The sequence below is a fragment of the Strix aluco genome, chromosome 4, assembly GCF_031877795.1.
Source record: "Strix aluco isolate bStrAlu1 chromosome 4, bStrAlu1.hap1, whole genome shotgun sequence".
NCBI classification, from domain to species: Eukaryota; Metazoa; Chordata; class Aves; order Strigiformes; family Strigidae; genus Strix; species Strix aluco.
The window spans coordinates 106,297,288-106,316,021 of NC_133934.1; the positions used below are offsets into that span (position 1 = coordinate 106,297,288).

The 18,734-nt window shown below is 46.5% G+C and overlaps 1 protein-coding gene and 1 long non-coding RNA gene across 8 annotated transcripts in view; one reads left to right on the forward strand and one right to left on the reverse strand.

The window, feature by feature from the left end:
- Positions 1-3,100: 3,100 nt before the first annotated feature.
- On the reverse strand, positions 3,101-5,382 carry LOC141923491 (uncharacterized). The gene is made up of 2 exons (XR_012623306.1): positions 5,160-5,382; positions 3,101-3,473 (listed from the first exon to the last, which is right to left on the reverse strand). It is a non-coding gene; the product is annotated as an uncharacterized LOC141923491 (long non-coding RNA).
- Positions 4,688-18,734, forward strand: part of IFT43 (intraflagellar transport 43) — a 45,146-nt gene continuing 31,099 nt past the window's right edge. The window contains exons 1-3 of one of the 7 annotated variants that reach the window (XM_074824778.1): positions 4,688-4,766; positions 5,321-5,410; positions 11,332-11,361. In XM_074824778.1, the coding sequence (XP_074680879.1) occupies positions 4,713-4,766; positions 5,321-5,410; positions 11,332-11,361 (174 nt within the window). In that variant the 5' untranslated portion in view covers positions 4,688-4,712. Of the gene's footprint in view, positions 4,786-4,919; positions 5,218-5,320; positions 5,411-11,331; positions 11,362-18,734 lie in introns of those variants that run through there. The other 6 variants (XM_074824781.1, XM_074824782.1, XM_074824779.1 and 3 more) reach the window with 6 other exon arrangements.

An 18,734-nucleotide genomic window follows, 5' to 3' on the forward strand; every position in this document is an offset into this window, starting at 1 on the left:
GTAAGGTTATGTTGTTAATGGCTGAGAGCAGACTTTTCTGTTACAAGTTGACAGTGAGGACTTACTGCTTGGAAATAATAGCGGAGAAGAAGGATGTGGGTATGGTGCCGGTTCCAGTATTGGGCCGCTCACTTTCTGCTCTGGGCGTTGCTCTCTCCGGGTTGAGAAGAGAGGGGGAAGCTCTGTGGTCTGATGTGCGCTGGAACTGCCGATGGTGGCTGCGAGCAGCCATCGCTTACAGGTTGCGCATCTTGGACACGCTGGAATCCAGCTGGGCTGAGGGAGAGCCTGACAGGGCTACTGAACATCTGAGTATCGTAGGAAATATTTCACACTTGGCAACCCTGACTGGGATTTGACAGTCTGAGCTGGGGCTGATGTAACCCGAACAGCGTCTGCTCTCATGGAGATCAAGACAGGCAAATGCGTGGGCCTTTTCTGCCTGTCAAAGCCCCTTCCACCTTCCAGAGGGAGGGACCTCTTGTTTGAAGCTTTGCAATTGTTAGGAGATTTTGTCCTGGAACCCACACAAATAACAGAATATTTGCAGTTGTTTCCCTCCTCCAAAAAACGTTAGAGATGGAGTAAATACTTTGAGGTACATGGAGAAAAAAATTGCAGAAAAATCAAACTCTAGTGCTTGGAGCTGCCGGTGTGCTGCTAGTGTGGAGCAGGCTACGGCAGCAGTCTTTGCTGAGCGCTTTGCTTCCTAGTGGAAGCTTAATTTTTTCAGTGAATTGGCCCATATCAAAATCGGGAGTGTGGCTGGCCACCTGATGTGAGGACCGGGTGAGGAAGAAAGGCGCAGCGCTGTGTTACTGGTTGCTACTGGAATTGCCCTGCATCTCATAAATCCTACTGCTGCCAGAGAGCTGCCTAACAAAACCTTTGGCTGCTCAGAATAAGGTGGTCATTGTTCTCTCCCACATTCGTGCTGCCATGTGGGCTTTCCACCATAGCTGTAGCTTTAACTATGCGTGTGTGCCCTTGCTCTAAAGGTGGTCTAGGACCAGAAGCATGTGAGAGTGCTCAAGTGTGATTGCTTTCCCAGACTCTCCTGGCTTTCTCTTGGGTAGGAGGAGGACCAGACACAAGCTCTATTCATAGATCCAGTCAATGAGTATCAACAGCAAACAGCGCTGGTGGGGGACTCTGTTAGTCCTATTCTGCGTGATTGGGTTTGGGTTGAAACCAGATGGAGGGAGTCCATGCTTAGGTGTGAGAACTTGTCCGTGAAAGGAATGCTTGCGTAGTTCTTACTTGCTGTTCAGATGAGAGGGGGTGGCAGCAGTGTGATTTATAGTGAGGACAGAACTGAACAAGTAAGGCAGACTGCGAGCTGAGAATACACCTGAAACCGTACACTGGGAAAGAGAAACCCTCGCACCACAGACTTGAACTAGACAGGCAGAAAGCACAGAAAATGGCTTTAGACAGCCACAGCAGCACCAGACATTTGTCCTGTTAACTGTGCCTCTTCTTGGTCTAGTGGGGCTGCTCTAGGCCCAGGATCAAATGTTGCCTGCAGCGTCACCAGTAGAGCAGAGGAGAATTAAGCTGTTCAGAAAAGGTAACCCCAACGTTTAAAGCAAGCAAGATCCATTTTAGCCACAACATGAAACAATGGCTGAAAACTCTTTCTCCCCTGTTGCCCTCCCCAAGCAGGCAAAAATATGTCAGGGTGAGTGACAAACCCCATTCTGATGAGTGGAGGAATCCAGAGGGACTCAAGACAGGACAGATTTTAGGCTACATTCTCTCTGCATGTCTGCTCTTCTCTCTCATTGAGAATCTCTGAAGTCATAAGTCAAAGTTCTGAGGCAAGACTTAATTCCCCAAGTGCTTAGATGTTTTGTTTCCTGCATGTGGACTCCACCCTCCTTCAATTGGCCCAAGACTGCTGTCACTGGAGTGGGCAGCAAGCAGCACAGCATGTCTTGGGGAGAGCTGGGATGTGCTGGTGGCATGGGGGATGGAGACAGGGGGGAATTGTGAGGAGGGGCTTGGGGGGTCAGTTCCAGATGGGTGAAGCCAGGTCTTCGTGATCTGTCCATCCAGGGCACCCTGTACTGTTCCTACCCCGCCTCTGGCAGAAACACCCCTCCAGCTTGCTGTTTGAGGCCACAGCTGGCAATGCACCCCTACCCAGGGATTCCCACCCCAGGCATGCCCTCCTGCTTTAGCAGATGTTGCTCTGGACGCTATCACGCTCCTCTTAGGATGCTCTTCTGACCAAGAAGGTCAGCGGTAACTGTATGCTTGTACTCGAACATCCTGCAGTAGCTACTGCAACCTGGGGGCTACAGTCCCCTCCTTCTCCTGGTATCTGTGTAGCCGCACTGTTGCGGCAGCTCTTCGGAGGAGCAGATGGGCAGTGGGAAATGCAGGGCCATATTCCTGTGGCCCCAGTGGTGAAAACTGCTCTCTCTACCTCGTGAATACTTGAATCTGTAATTAAAAGAGAAGGGCAAAGTATGTGGAAGATCATACTTTCATAGAGCCTAACCAGCCTGGCTTCAAAAAAGGAAAATCACGTCTCACTTATTGAATTCCTTGAACATGTCAAGGTTTGTAAAGGGAGATAATATCTTTTATTAGACCAATTGATATAGCTGGAAAAAACAGACAAGCTTTCAGGCACAGAAACACTTCTTGTATGTTTTTTTCCAACTATATCAGTTGGTCTAATAAAAAGTTATTACCTCTGCCCACAAATCTTACTTCACTTAATCCTTAGATCATCACAGTCACAGCACAACTACTTGAAAATGTCAGTAAGGAGTGGAAAAAAGGAGAATTATTTGACACAATTTATTTAGACTTCTTAAAGTTCTTCAGCCAGACCATGAGCTTCTCCTACAGCAAGCAGGTCCAGAGTGAGATCTGGTGCCTTTAGAAAAAGGTATTCCTGGAAGGCTTGAAACTTTAGGGTTACACAGTTGATTTTCATCATGGCAAAGTGTTAACAGTGTACTTTGTGGTGGTACAGTTCTTGATTGTAGCAGCAGAATAAATGGATGACAATTATTTAGGCTAATGAGGATGGGGGAAGATTGTGAGGAATGTCAGATACTGGAAGAATATAGGCAAATGGACAAAGTGCCAGAGAACTGAATGTTTATTTAACATGTGGAGCTAAAACAAGAGAAACAAAGAAATTAATTCAACAGTCAGAATCCAATAGAACTGTTAAGCAGTATTCTTTTATCGGCAGTGCTGGGGTCGCCCTGAGGATTCTCCACCATAAGGGCTCCCAAGAATTAGCAAGGGACATCAGTTTACAGACACACAAATCATACATATTCGTTAGATTTCCTAGAAAGGGGTGTCTTATGATAATAAATTCCCAGAATTCATTTGCATAATCCGAGCATGCATAGTGAAAATAGGGTGAGGGTCGTCCATGGTCGGGGGAGGAAGTAAGCAGTCTTCTTCACAGTGTTCGCTAGTTGACTCTCTTTCCAGCGCATGCGCTGTGAAGTAAAGTCCAGGTGTCTCCTAAGTCAGCAAAATCAGTTTCCCTATAATAGGGTCTCTGTGTCTGTTAGAGCCCCCTTATCTCATTCTAGGAGTTGCCCAAGTGTCCACTGAAGGCCTTGAGTCTGCTATCAGTGATTTATGTAGGGAGCCTAACGAGTGTTTCAATCTTACCTAAACGGACAAAGGGACCTAAGGAAACCGTTGAGGAGTCAGGAGTCCTTGAGAAACAAATGAAGCAAAACACAAGCAAAGCTTTGAAGCAAATGAAGCAAAGCACAAGCAAAGCTTTCATACATCACAGATCAGTTTAGTCTTAATAATTGTTAGAAATTCATTTGTTTGAGCCCTTTCATAGATCTATTTACAATTAATCTATACATCTGTCCAGCCAAGAAAGGGAGCAGGGGTGGTTTTACGTAGCTCAGTGGAAATCTCTGCAGAAGACATGCATGTGTGTAATGATGGTTGCGCTTATAATTTGATCCTTGGGACCGTCTCCTCCACTGAGTGCTCTGGGGACCGGCTGCCCTGTCTGGAAAGCAGTGTTAGAGAGCTAGAGAGAATTGGGAAGAGCATCAGAAGCCATCAGGAGACTTGGCAAAGCCCTCTGTGAGGAGACAGATCTCCAAGGCTGGGATTATCTGCCTTAGTGGGAACTTAAAAAGTGTGTACAGTAAAGCGCTGGAGAAGGCAGAGCGGCAGGCTGTTTTTAACCTGCCCCCACTGCATGTAAAACTGAAAACTGGTAAAAAGAGTACTTGCATGATGTATTGAGCTGAGCAATTGTAGTGCCACTGTCACCGTTAGTCAGGCCAAGATTTTAAGCTTGCTAACGGGGCTGGATATTTATACGGCTACCAGGAGCACCCTGCGTTGCAATTCATGGCGGGCTGTTTGGCAGCAGCACCCAGCCCGTGCTGAGCCAGGCGGTACCAGAGCACAGGCGGTACCAGGCGTGCGGCCTCCGGCTGCCCCGGCACCCAGCGCCCGGCCGCCGGCAGCGGGGCCACCCCGGCGGGGCTGACAGGGGCCGGGGCCGCGCAGGACGGGGTGTCGGGCGCTGAGGGGCCGTGGGCCCCGCGGGGACGGCACCCGGGGCGGGGGCAGTGACGAGAGGGCCGGAGTGGGCGCAGGCCGGGGGTCAGCGGCGCGGCCGCGGCGGGCGGCGGTTGCCGGGGCGGCGGGGGCGGGCTGTCTGCCGGAAGCACCGGCACCGGCGGCGGCGGCGGCGGATGGAGCCTGAGCCGGAGCGAGCGGAGGCGCCGCGGCGGGGGGGCGTCGCCGGGGTGAGCGGCGCGGGCCGCGGTGAGGCCGCTCTGCCGGCCGCGGCGCGAGCGGGCCGTTAACGGCCGCGGGGCGCGAGCGGCCGCCTCGGGGCCGGGGCCGGCGCGGGCCGCAGTGCAGGCCGCGGTCCCGCTGAGCCCTGTCACCGCCGGTCGTTCGCACGCGAGCGGGACGATCTCGGCCGGGGGGGGCCCGGCTCGGGGCCGGCAGCCGCCAGTGCACGGCGGCGGAGGCGGAGAAATGGCGTCGCCCGCCCCGCGGGAGGCCTGCCCGGGCTCTCTGTGGGCACCGCCGCAGCGGTAGGCTGCTGCGGGACACCGAGCAGCGGGAAGGGCCGAGCAGCCCGCCGGTGAGATGGAGGAGCGTGAGCCACACACCGGCCGCGGGGTTCATACCTGCAGCCGGTGGTGCGTTTGCGCTGTTTCGGGGAAGGTGTCTGGCTGCCGGCCGTAGGTAACTGCCCAGCTGCCTCTTGTATTGTTTCCGCCTGCTCCGAAGCAGCTTTCGTCAGTAACCGTGTGCCCTCTGCCCCTTCGCGTTTCCCCCTGCGCTGCAGGTACTAAAGATGGGCCGCCGAGCCCGCCAGGACTTCTTTCCAGATGAAAATCTCAGCAGGAAGAATTCCTCGTCTGCTTCTCTTGGAGAGGTGGGTGTCCTGTCAGGAAACCAGTCTGTAAGCCTGCTGGTGTCCCCAGGGGAGGAATTTTCCTTTCTTCTGAGACTCTTTCCCACATGGTATGCTCTGTCCTTTGAAGTTTATCCTTAGAGTTGGGACTCACGTGACTGCTCTGTCCCTTTCCTGGTGTTGCCCTCTGCATGATGTGTAGTTTTCACACAGGGTCACACCTGGGGCTATGGTTTCTTATGTGTGAGGCGGTATGGAGAGTAGCATCAAAGAGGACTTGGGGCCTCTCCCTCCTGTACAGGCCTATCTTCCATGGGAATTAAAGTATGAGCAGGCACATAATTTTGTGACCAGTTTCACCACCATGTATGGTAGCAAGACAGAGTACAGGTAAGCAGATACCTTACTTTTGCACTTTGCTGTTGCTAGAGTACAGTATCTGAGGTGGTCAGTATGAAGTTTATATAGTGGCACTCTTTTTCCTTTCCTCCATGCACAGGCTACAAAGGTCATGCTGGGAACTAGCTTTGCAGCATCTGAGACTTTGTCTTGTGAGTAATAATATGCAAACTCAGTTATCACTTGGCTTTGGAGAAAAACTTCTGTTCAGAGTCTGCACTGTCAGTACGTCTTCAAAATGCAGAAGATGGTCTGTAACCCTTCTTTCACAGGAGAGTAAGGCAACAACCTCCAATACCCAGAAAGATGAGATCTGAACCCTTTCAATTCACTTTCTTGCTTAGGGCTCCAGAATGCTCAAATTCTACATGGAAGTTTGCTCTCTGATGTTAGTATGGCTTCTCCACTGGCATATCCTTCTGGAAGGACCCCCTGTCAAGAAATGACATACAGATTTTGCTCCCTGACACTTTCAGATGGACAAAAGGGTCGTCAGACTTCCATCTTACTGACAGTGATATTTGTTTGAAAGAGATGACACTTAGCTTTTTGCGCTGCCAGTAGTGGTCTCCAGCATACCACACTCTTGGCTTCTTTAAATTGCAGAACTGCTTTGCCCTGTTGGCCACCCTGGCACCAACTGTGCTTCAAGCTACTGTGCTCAGAGCCTGGGGACCTTCTGTCTTGGGAGTGGCTACTCCTTGATCCTCTGTGCCGTGACAAAACTACTACTACCTTGAGTAGTTGTGTCCCAGCCATCTGTGCTGAAACAATTTTGTGGGGGATATTTCCTTGGAGTCCCTGCAATGCTGTTGAAATTACACTGTTACAGCTTAGCGTACAATAACACCTTGTAGAACAGGCTTTTTTTCTGGAGAAAGTATACTCTTTTCTCTTAATAGGCATAATGGGGAATCATCTTCAACCTATGTAGTCCCCCCTCCCTGGGTATGCTTACAGGAGTTGAGGAGGGATTCCATGAGAGAGCTTGCAGAAGGCGTAATTTAAGAAATTGAAATAACCATGGGCCTCATAGGTAAAGAAGGTCTTCAAGAAACCAGCTGGTGGTTTAAGTGGGTGTAATTGTTGGTTAGCCTCCAGATTAGGGTGTCTCACTGTCAGATTGTTCTTTTACTGGAACTGGCCGTCCTAGTTCATGGACTGATTCCCTGGTTAGAAAGAGACCAGGGCGTGATGTAGGGGTACAGCTGACTGACTGTAACTTACTGCAGTTGTACTTGGTGTGTCTCACATCACAGCCATTGTAATAGCTGGGAAGAGATCATAAAGGCTCCAGTCCTTGGGCACTCCTGAAGAGGACTAAGAAATAGTTATGATCTTCTGTTTGAAAGCAGTGAGCTTTTCAGCAGCAGAAGGGTGAGGCCTTCCACGCCTTACAAGATTCAGATATGTTATTACTGGATCTTAACCACCAGGAAGAACTGTTTGTGTCAATATTCTCCCTTCAGACAGTTCTTTGTTGCCGAATGTTGCTGTTAACTGAAAACCTTGGAGTTACTGGAGAAGAGACAAAATTCACTATAAATAATCCTCAGCCTTTTCCTTTGCTCCAGAATTAGAGGCTTCTCATACACGATCATATTTGATACCAAAGTGAGCATTTAATATAACTAATACTGTTTTTTCCTTCACCCTAGATTGGCAATCACCTTTCACTTTTCTGGAAGCCTGGCCTTGGCTTGCCTCCAAGTGGTGGGGTCAGCTGTTACAATGGATGTCTCATTCAGCCATCTGGTCATCTTGAAAACTTTTCAAGGAACCTTCCCAAAAGAAACGCAAAATAAAAAAAACCAGTACTTTTTTTCTGGAACTGGCAGTAGTGGAGGAGGCCTCATGTAATTAATTTCAGCACAGGAGGTTTTATTCTGATTACTGGTTTTGAAGACAGAGGGGTTTGTCTTAGACCTTTACCATATTCACACCTTCGTGTGCAGTTTCGCATTCAGGATGGTGATTCCTCCCTCAGTAGTTTCTCAGAGTTGTAAAACTGTTGTAAGATTCACCTTGACTTTTTTTTTTTAATTCCTTGTCAATCCACCCAGTTTCCACTCAGCTCAAATTTCTGGTATGAACATACTATTTGTGCTACTGTTCAGATCTTTTCATGACACTGAGAACCATCCAGGAAGTGTTTTCCAGTCAGAGCAGCTTCCCTGAAGGAAGCAAAAAGTACTTCTCTATCTATGTTTCAACATTCGGGCTTATTACAAGGAAATTCACTTCGAGGGGTGAACAACTCATTTAACATAATTAAAAGGTCTTTGTTTTGAAGTCAATGGGCAAATCATCTGACTTGGAGCATAGATTTTATCAGATTACTGCTGATCTTTCCTTGACCTGGATTCTGTCTTCCAAGAGAGACTCCAAACAATGGTATATCTCCTCAACTGTGTGTCTTCTCTCACAAATGTCTTATTAAAACCTCCTTCCCTAGGACACAACTGCAATCTCATGTGCCTTGTAGCCTAACATACTTCCCCCAAACTCTATGAAAGCCGCATATCTTAGTATCTTTTCAGTGCCTGTTGCGTGTATGTATCTCCCACAAGAAGTTTCTTAACTGCAGTGGTCTATCTGTAATTCCTCTGCCCAAATCTCTATAAATTCCCATTCCTGTGTGGAAATATCTGTGTTATTTTCAAGTTTAGACCTCTGATTTGTCTCCTCAAGGGTCTCACTAAGGGTCACAAAGCTCACAGTCTGCCATCTGACATGCAGAACATTCCTGCCTTTTCAGAAGTACAAGTACTAACAAACAACACTGCAGCTTTGTATTATTTCATGAGGCAAGAAGGAACATGATTATTTGCTGTAATTGGTGCAGTCAGCATCCTCCTGCAGCAATGGCTGTGCGTGTTCCTGGCCTTTAGAGCTCCTTGGCAAATCGGCAGGCGCTTCTTGGGCACCCAGGGGAATATACTGTAAATGGGAATTCCTAGAGATAGATCTGCTCGCTGCACGCCAGAATTCTGCATTTCAAGCATTCATTTTCAGAGGGGTAATGTATCCATTTTTCCATTGGGAGGCCTTTCCCATCCCCTGGCTTGATGTGTTACTTTTTACTCATCTTGATGCTATCAAGTTTCTGACAAAATGGGACAAACTCAAGCTGGTCATGTTATTTGTATAATGGGAGGGGCAGATCATATAATGAGATCTGTTGAAGACCTTTGCTGTCCTATCCTACCAGGACTTCTGGACACTTTTATAGAATAAAAGTCAAACCTTTTTCCTGGCTCTACATCAATGCATCCAACAGCCTGAGCACTGGCTTCATGACATCCACCAAAAGAAGCTGTTTGGACAGGTTTGGAGCTCTTGAGGAGATTGATTTGGAAAGCTGAGTGGAAAAGCCTTTTTTTGAAATATATCAGCAAATTTTTCCTTTTCTGTGTTTCCTCTAGGCAAGAGTGAACTAATTGCTGTTCCATAAGAAATCAGTATGAAAAAATACTGTAGTGTTATCCTGCTTCCACAGTCTGTTTTCATCCTACAGTGACGGGATTCCCTTGGGACCTTGTTCAAGACTTCCCTGGTTTCTGCCTCTTACCGGTATCTATCTCTCTGACAGCACTTGGTAGATCCTTTGAGTGGAGACTGCTTTAATAGGCAATATGTCAGCCTAAAGGTTGAGGGTTTTCCAGGCTATGTTGAGAATATTTCCACACAGGTAGGACGGGATCAGTTTCACTTTATATCAGGGTTTGCTCAAAAATCATCTAATTTCTGTGCATGTTCTCTTCCCCGCATTTCACCAAAGCCTGCGGAAAGGCTCTGTGCTTCCTCTTCTGAAAGTATGTTCTTCGTTTGTTGTTCTACCTGATATTTGTAAGTTTGCCTATGTAGTTGTGGTCCTTGGGTGATAATTAAAAAGTGAGCATTTCTGTGCTGTAAAAAATACCTTGTTCAGGATAAATTAATGTAGTCAGACAAAAGCTTGGGCCACCTCCACTGCATATGAGAAGGATGTTCCCACAGGTGAATTTTGCAAAGCAGTTATTTGGACTTCCACCACCCAGCTTACAAACACTCCTGGCAGTGATTCTTTAGGCTGACATCCAGGCGGTGTTTAAGTAGGACTTGGTTATCTAACCCAAGTGAATAAACAACCGCAAATCAATTGCTGAGGGTGAAATCCACGTGGAAGATTGCTCAAAGAAGTGGTTATTTAAATGCTTTTTCAACATGTGTTGTGCAGCTGAATTTCCTTCCATGCTGCTGCGAGTCTTGTACCACTTGGGCTCCGTACATCCAGAGGAGCTTAAGTCATGTTGGGACCTGCAGAAGCCTTTCTGCTCTTGGGTATTGGAACAAGTGGGTCCCTGACTGACAGATACACACTTCCAACAGATTTTACCATTGGACAAATCTGATTCCATTTATGCTGCTCAGTGATGAGGACAGTGCTGTACCCCAGCTGCCCTAACCTGCATGTAGCCTCCATCTGCTCATGTCATGGTAAGACCATAAGACCAGATGATAGCGCAGACACTAAGTGGACTCAGATACCAAACCACTTTAATCAGAGGTAGATGCAACTTCTGAATCACATGGCTTCCCTGTTCCACAGGAGAGATGATGCAGTCCAGAAGAAAATTCCGGTGGGTTAGTGGAGTGTTTCCAGCCATCCTGTGTGTACTCCTGGTGCAGGGTCATGGGATACCCTAGATCCTCCCCTGAGTGATTCTGAACACTGTCATTTCTAGGATAGTATAAAGATTACTGGGATCTTAATTGCCTCCTTCTTGCATTTGGTGCCTAACAACTGGTTGTTGCCACTGCTGGTGCTGGCAGTCTGCTCATCAGAAAGGTTCTCAACCAGTTTGCAGCTTTCACAGTGATTAACAGGCTGCTTTCCTGGAGTTACTCATCTGCCCCATTGGGGAGTTACAAGTCGTCTCTCACACCAAGCTACTCCCTTATACTATAAGGTTACTCAGGTTCATCTAGTAAAGCTAACACTGTTGTCAGCTATGTCTATCTTGTGCTAACTGCTACAGCTCCTGCTTGCAGCGGAGGATCTGAGTTTGCCTTGAGAAACAGTAGCTCCTGAAAACAAGGGCTGCAGCCTGCCACAATATATAACCCCTAGCATGACTGGTCCAACATAATTTCTGGTCTCTGACATTGTTGCAGAGCCTATCCATACAAATCTTTTAGCATCCTGCACACCTGAGTAATTTGGGTTTTCTCATGCTATAGGGAGAAGGAACTAAGTCTGTTCTCTTCTTGCTCTTATTTGTAGTTTTTTGTCTTTAGTATGTGTTTCAAGGTCTGATTGCTGGCAGACTTTCCTGCCACTGCAGTCAAATAGACCTGCTTTATATATCACACTTGGTATATGCATAAATTACTCTGGACATAAAATTTTATAACGGTGGGATCAGCTTTGTTCAAGTGAATAAGGTTGCAAAGCATGTGCTGCAGGACAGACATTCATGTCAATCTTCAAGCTATTTTGTGCAGGATTCCATAGTTCTTCCTTTTAACTTCTTTCTCTTTTTCCCTCCTGATCCTTCTAGGATGAAGACCCTGAGGAAAAGGTTGACCATGTAAGACTAGAGGCTTTCTAGGCAGATGCTGGCTCCTCTGAAGGGGACTTGTAGGACTAACCTATTCATGTGTCTGGAGACTACCTTAAGAGGGGACTCTTGTGTTGGAGAATAAGACAGAGTTTGGCTCAGATGCAGTGCCTTTCCTGCATCCTCTGTTGCTATTGCTGATGAGTTTTTTTATTATCTTTGTAACAGCTGTTCTTAGCTGCTGCATCTTGTTCTGAGGTCACATGTATGTGTGGCCATTGGAAGATACTGTTATTTTCATTTAAAAGTCAGGGCAGCAATTAGCTAATAGAGTACAAAACATGACTGAGCCTAGATTTGCTGTCCAATATGGTTAGCTTGCTCCCATAACATGAAAACTTGTCTTCAGGGGTTATGAAGTCTTGCTGGTACCCCAGAGGAGAAGGCCAGCCAGTAGTAACAAGGATGTGTGCCTTTGTATTTTCTATGTGTCTTTATTGCACCAGCACTGGAGTGCTCATATCTGTGGTTAATAGGATGACATAGTGCTTCTTACCAGGCTCCTGTTATACAGAGAAAAGGAATACACATATCCTTTCTCATCCTGCAGCAAAGCTAAAATACATCTTGGCATTCATTTGGCATTAGAAGCTAGGGTGGTGCTGTTCAGAGCAACCTGAGAACTAGTACCTGTTTCTGTTAAAGTCTTCAGGCTAATTGTTGTGTACTCTTCCTAACCATGGAATTGGTGCTGCCCAATTTTTCCTGGCTACAGTTGCTCTCTGTATGTGTTAGACAATTAAAGCATCGTCTTCCATACTCTTAATTCTTTCTGCTGAAGCACCAGCCCAGTACTAGTAGCATAGTAGATTAATTTGTGAAATTTAAAGCTCAGAAAAGAAACCCTTATCACCCATCTCACTAATTCTGGCCTCAGAAGGGTATGCTCATCACAAGGAGTCAAGACTATTCAGATTAGCTCAGTTTTCTCTTGGTAGTGCTAGAGATGGTATTGTAGGAAGGATCCACTGGGTTTATTAGTCATAGTCAGGACTATGCCCAGAGCATTTTTCTATTTATCAGGCACAGAGACCTCCCACTGATGGGAATAGTTTTGGGGACTGGTTACCCAATAGAGATTTTTCCTGATAATTGATCTAAACTTGCCTCCTGCCACCTCACTGGAACCAGTCCTTACAGTCATTTCACTGGAACTGATTCCACCTCCATACAGTGCCCTAAATCATTGATTCCTAAGGTCTGCTGTACTGTGGTGGCTGGTCACGTGCCACAGGCACTTTCTTGCTCCTGGCTGCTAAATTTCATTAAAATAACTAAACTGATGTGACTCTTCCACTTGAGCAATTGTTGTTGCTTCAGGGATGTTATGCAATGGTGCCTGGCAAGGAGATTTTCCTTAATACAAAGTGATCCCTGCTTTGAAACCCCTCTTGTTTGGATAATTCCTGCACCCTTTATTCAGGCTCTTAAGTATCACAGTCACACTTTATAGTATTTTGCCATTTGTAAATGCCAGTGAAGGGTAACGAAATGGTTAACCGAGCGTTGAGAAATCTAACTGATCAGTAAACTGCTTGTAACTTACAATACCATATACTTGCAAACTTCTGTTAATTGTATTGTAAGTCTCTTCCAAACCAATTATTAGTGGAACTTTATATTATAAAGTGTGATCCAAAACTTGTTGTGGTATATCCCTCCCTTAGTCATGCCTGGCCAAGCTGAAATACTTGGCTTCTTGAATCATTTGTCTGAAGTTGGCCCCTTCGTCCCCCTGATGGCTCATGTAACCCTTCTCTGAACTCCCTTTGGGCTGTGCTGAGTGTTACAATCTGAACTCTTCCTGGATTTGGTCCCTTTCCTCTTGCTGCGCTCAAGATACTTTGTGGCTGCCTGGATACTAGCAAAGAGCCCCATCTGGGCTGTCGATGTGCACGTACCTGCTGAAGTCCTGCCCTCCAGCCATCTGCCTGCTCTGAGACTTGTTTTGCATCCCCTGGCAAACCACTCATCCTGGATCTGAATTTTTGCCAGTTGAATCACTCATTTGGCTGCACCTTCCAAGGCTGCCTGGGACATTTAGCCAAAGGCTGTAAGGCTGATCAATGGTATAATAAAGGGTGTATCCTAATATCTCAGTTAATCTGCAGAGGCAGAATAGGCAGGAGGAGTTATGAACATGACTGTGAGCCAAGATTTTGCTGGGTTGGCTTCCTGGCTTTGCCATGGATTTGTTTTGGGGCCTTGGAGAAGTCCCTCTTCTAGTTAGCTTTAGTCCCTCTCTGAAAGGACAGCTAGAGCTTTATGCAGAAGAACTGTGGGGATTCCCTAAATGTAGATCCACAGGGGGATTTAGATGTCTTATCCTTATAGCAAAATCCACAGTCTGTATTAGGTGCCTGTGTAGTATGTAGACAATCTCAGGATGGGCCTTGTGGATCTATTAAGGTGGTAAAGAGTGGCTGGGGACTGCAGTGTGTTGGAAACCCTGCCCTTCCATGGAGTTCTGGCCCCATTCTGAGAGCTCTGGGGGTGCATGTTCCTGCACTAGCAGTGAGTGATCCTGATCACCATCCTGTGTTTTGTAGCCTCAGCAGTGGAGCAGGGATTTTCCTTGCCTTCGGGGACCTCCAGGGATGGAGGTGTTCATTTTGATGTTGAAGCCACACACCCTAAACAGAAACTTAAAGATTAAACCCACCATCACTTTTCCAAGCTGGAAGATACTGATTTTATTGTCCTCTTCCTCCTCCTGAAAGATGTATCAAGTAATGTTTCCCACCTCCCTAGAGAATATTGTATGTAATGACAAATCTACGAGCTGTTCTGGGTCTGAGAAGGCTCTCAGTCCTTTCTCCTGAAGCCACTCTGCTTTGCAAATGGCGCTGAAAAAAATTCTTGGGCCACAGGGAAGGACTTTCTAACTGAAAGCAACAACATCTGAGTGGGAAGACGTCTGTTCCAGCCCTAATGAGTCCAGCTGGGACCTTGTCCTCTAGTGCTTTGGTAGACATGCCATAGGTAGTCTCAAGGTCCTTCATGGACTAAGGGGGGGAAAAGCACTTGATTTCTGACTCTTAGCTAGGTGGATGCTGACCTCTGTGGCTCTACGCTATTCAAAGTTCAAGTGATGACATGCTGCTTTAAGGAAAGGAGATTTGAGGATCTGACCTTTCCAGAGGGGGCAACCAAGTCCTTCTGTAATTCTAGTTCCCGGTGCTTTTAAAACAATTCAGGTGGAAAAATGGACTGTTGATTTTTAGGTTAAGACGACATGTCAGGAGCAATTGTTTGTTGGAAGAATGACTATAAAAAAACATTAACTGCCTGAAATGTGAAGCCAATTGTGAACTTATGTTTCTAGGTTGCCCAGTTTGGTTGGGTTGTTTGAGTGAGTGTATTTGCATCCTAAAATATAGTGCAGAATGATGCAGAGATCCCCTGGTGAGAAGCAACATGCACTCTACCCAGGGAGGTACCAGCTTGGTTACCAGAAGTATCTAAAGCTAGACCATTTCCAGACTCGAGCTGACTCACATGGATCCTGCTTGCAGGTGTGTCTGCACCTGTGGTGTAGACATGGCCTGGGGCTTGATATGATCAGGGCCTTTAATCAGAGCGGTATTTTCCTGACCCAGTTCTTACCCTCACACAGTGGTTGGCACCCAGCTCCAAACTCTCATTCCATTGTCTGGTCTGGATCTGTGCAGCAGCCACCCCCACCAAGTGCTCTTCCTCACATCCCCTGAAACTTAGAAACATGCAACTGAGGAGCCCAGCACTGTCTGCACTCAGCGGGGCGCTTTCTGGGGGGCCTTATTTGTATAAAAATAATCATGGTGGTTTAGGCACTGTCCAGCCTCTAGGTCAGAGAGTTCATGACCCAAGAAGTTGTGTGTAATTGTAATGCAGTCCTGTATAGCTCTTTTTGTATCTACAACTTGCGTTGCACTAAGATCTAGAGAGTGTTGGGGTGTGGCTGGGACAAAAACTTCCTATTCCCAAAGATCTTACAGTCTGCCTGTGTTGTTTTTCTCTAGCATCCTGTTCTCCCCTGTGATCTTCAGCTTGTAGAAGAGCCCTCACCAGGGGCTAGCTGCATTCTGTATATGGCATGTTGCCAGGATTTTGCCCTCTTAGGCATGCAATTGTGAGTGAGGTGGACTGGCAGTAGATAGCTCTTGAAGAAACTGGCATCTCTGAGAACCTGGGAGGGTTCTCTGAGGCAGAATTTCCTGTAGCTGTTGCACATTGTGAATGCTCTACCAGTTGTGTGTTTGTCCTGGTCTGAGCTGAATTTGTCCCAGAGTCCCATGTCCCAGAGTTTCTGTCATCTGTTTGGATTCTTGCATTGTGCTAATAAACACCCTCCACCCTCCACCAAAAGGAACCAGCATCCAAGGAGGCACTGGCTTTTTTACCTGCTTCCATGTTACAGGGATTGCTTTTTTTCCAGTGGTCTTCTGGTTGCTTGTAGAAGTGCTGGACTCCCAGCCTGTTCCCGGGGACCGCTCAGCTGGAAATTGGCCAGATTCTCCAGGAGGAATCTAAAAAATGCAGCTGAACTTTTGTTCCCTAATTAGGCCAACTTCCCCAGTGTGAGCCCCAGCACTGCATGGCCTGGAGCTCCCCAAGGCCTTGTGCTGCCTCTCTCCCGTGCACCCCGAGTGGCTGGCCAGCAGGGCAGTTATTTTCAGCTTTCTGAGGTTATCTACTAGCCTTTTGATGACATCCACTGAAATAGCATTTCTAGTCAGCCATGTTTCCCAGCCTTTCTAGTAGTGCCCTCCCTGCTTAGCTACCTTGATGTGGATTAGGGACAATCTCATCGAAAATAGTTTTATTAAAAGCTTTTCCTTTTCCACACATTTATTTCATGTTTTGGGTGCTCCTGGACCCACCTGAAGGCACTAAAAGAACTGTAGGAGTGGTGGAGATAGATGGGAACATGTCTGACTGAATGTAGCACAAGGTAGTAGCAAACTGCTTGAGAGATGTTGATACCTAGGAGGGCTGGAGGGGCACTGCCCTGTAACTGTGGGTTGTGAGAGGATTCTACCTGGTAACACCTTGCTCAGAGAATCAGATCGTTGTGTGCTGCTTCACTGTTTTCATGCAGGGGAGAGCAGTAACTCTTGAGAGTGCCAAATACTGCAATATGACAGCTTTCCTAGCAGGTGCACATGTAAGCTGACTAGGTAGCTGACAATTGTTTTAGGGAACAACTTCCTGATAGCTGTTTAATGATATAAGCTGCTCCTTTACCTGCTGTGATAGATGACAGAGTATATTTAAAGCCCCCCAAGAAATTTTTCTGTCTCAATAGCACTTTCCCTAGAAAAACGAACGTCAGTGACCACGAAGGACAGTCTGTGGATGAAATGGAAATCCAGTATTTTCTACTAGGCATTTAAGACATGCAGAAGTCCTTGGAGGGGATTCAGTAAAATCAGATGCACTACTTGAACCGTCTGTGGACATGATAAAGTGGACTAGCAGAGATGGTCTGTTCTTTGCAAAAAGCCGAGGTTTGCATAGATGTGGGAATTGAGCCCTTTTTGATATCATATATGCTCTGAGATTGCTATAGACTTTTAGTGTTATGTGGCTGCTTGGAAACAGTGGGGCTATTTGACTTACAGCTCCTTAATTGGCAGCAGTCAAAACTAATTCATCAGGCCTGTTTGTGGAGATTTGCTTTTCCTCAGTCAGAGGAGCCTCAGGCAACTTGCTGGAGAAGAGGAAACTCAAGATTGGCCACACCTCTTTTTTCTGCTCCATGGTCAATACTGGATAAAACCAAGGCACATACACACTGTATAAAATCTCACAGTGCTTGTATATTGGGCAGAATGTAGATCACACACATTTTAGGAGATGTATTACATGACAGAAAAATTGTGTGTCCTGTTGCATGCTGGCAATGTCATTTGAGTCTCTGCTTCCCTGCACGGAGTGCTTGCATATTTCCAGACCTGCCTGAGAATCTGAGGGACCCAACATGTCTGTAATCTCCCTGTGTTGTGCTAGGTCCTAAAAGAAAGCTGAGGGTACGCCTCAGGATCCAGAGACACACGGGGTAGTTGCTTCCATGAGGGAAGCAACATCCAGCTAGCACCTTCAAAACTGCAGACATGATCTGACAAGTGGCCTCGAAATTTCTGCCTTGATAGGGAAGCCAAATTAGAATTCTACATCTGTCTGATAAGAAAGGGCCTGACTACTGCTTTAATGCAGGAGAGATAGAATTCAGGCCAATCATTTTTCAAAGATACAAATAAAATACCGATTATGGTGGTAGTATGAAAGTGTTGGTAAGGAAGGCAGTCTGAGAAGTACTGGAAAAGTGCCATCACAAAAATCGTGAAGTGAATTTCTGAGAAAAAATCAAATGAAGGGACTGGACTGTGGCAACATTCCTTGAAAAAGTGAACAATCTGCAGAAACTAATGTGGAGAAAATCTTCTGAAGATAAATAACTGACAAAACTGAACTGGAAAAGCAAACTGCAGCAAGCTAGTGGTCACAAATGCTGTGAAAGAGACTGAGCAGCAAGAGCTGAGAGAGAACACTGTTGTCAGGAGCTGGTGGAATCTCAGTGTTTTGGACACCAAACCATTTGGGTGTATAGCTTAGCTTTGCATTTGGAAACATACATAAAAATCATGCCCAAGTATTACACAGTAAGTACCAACAAGTTGTGATCCCAGAAAGCCCCTAGTCTTTTTCACCAAAAAGGTGTGTTCAGGAGCACATTTGCTCCATTACAGAAGAACAATGTCTTCTGTTTCTGCTTCGCTCTCTCTGGGGTTGATGTTCTTCCCACTTTCTGCCTCAAGCTCTTGCAGCTGCATCATCCCTACCTGTCATCGTATTATGGCAATGCACACACTGCATTCTCAATTGTAAATTATGCTGAGGTTTTGGAAATGTGAAAGTATATGAAAGTAAGTTTATTTACTTGACAAAAGTGCATGTGGCATGTGAGCTTATTATGGCACTTTCTAGGCAACTAACAGAGAAAAGCTATTTATTCTCAGCTGACAGTTAACGTTGCCTTTCCTGTTGCTAGTGCTCCTGTGGGCAGTTCAGAAAGAATTACCTGATTTATTGCAAGAGGAATAAAAGACCTGTAGGTATGTGTGAGGTGTTTGTCAGGGTCTGACAGACATTCAGGGTTGCCTGGTGTGTATGATCAATGGGAGGACGTTATAACATTGGCAAGACATTGGAATCAAACCCCTAGATGCCATGGAGTCATGCCCTGTGCAAGGACTGGGGCAGTCATTCTCATCACCCTCTGATCTGGAGTGTCCAACTTGAGATATCTTGGGTCTGAAAGCTAGTTTTGATGATGAGGGAATTAAATTCCAGGTGCATTG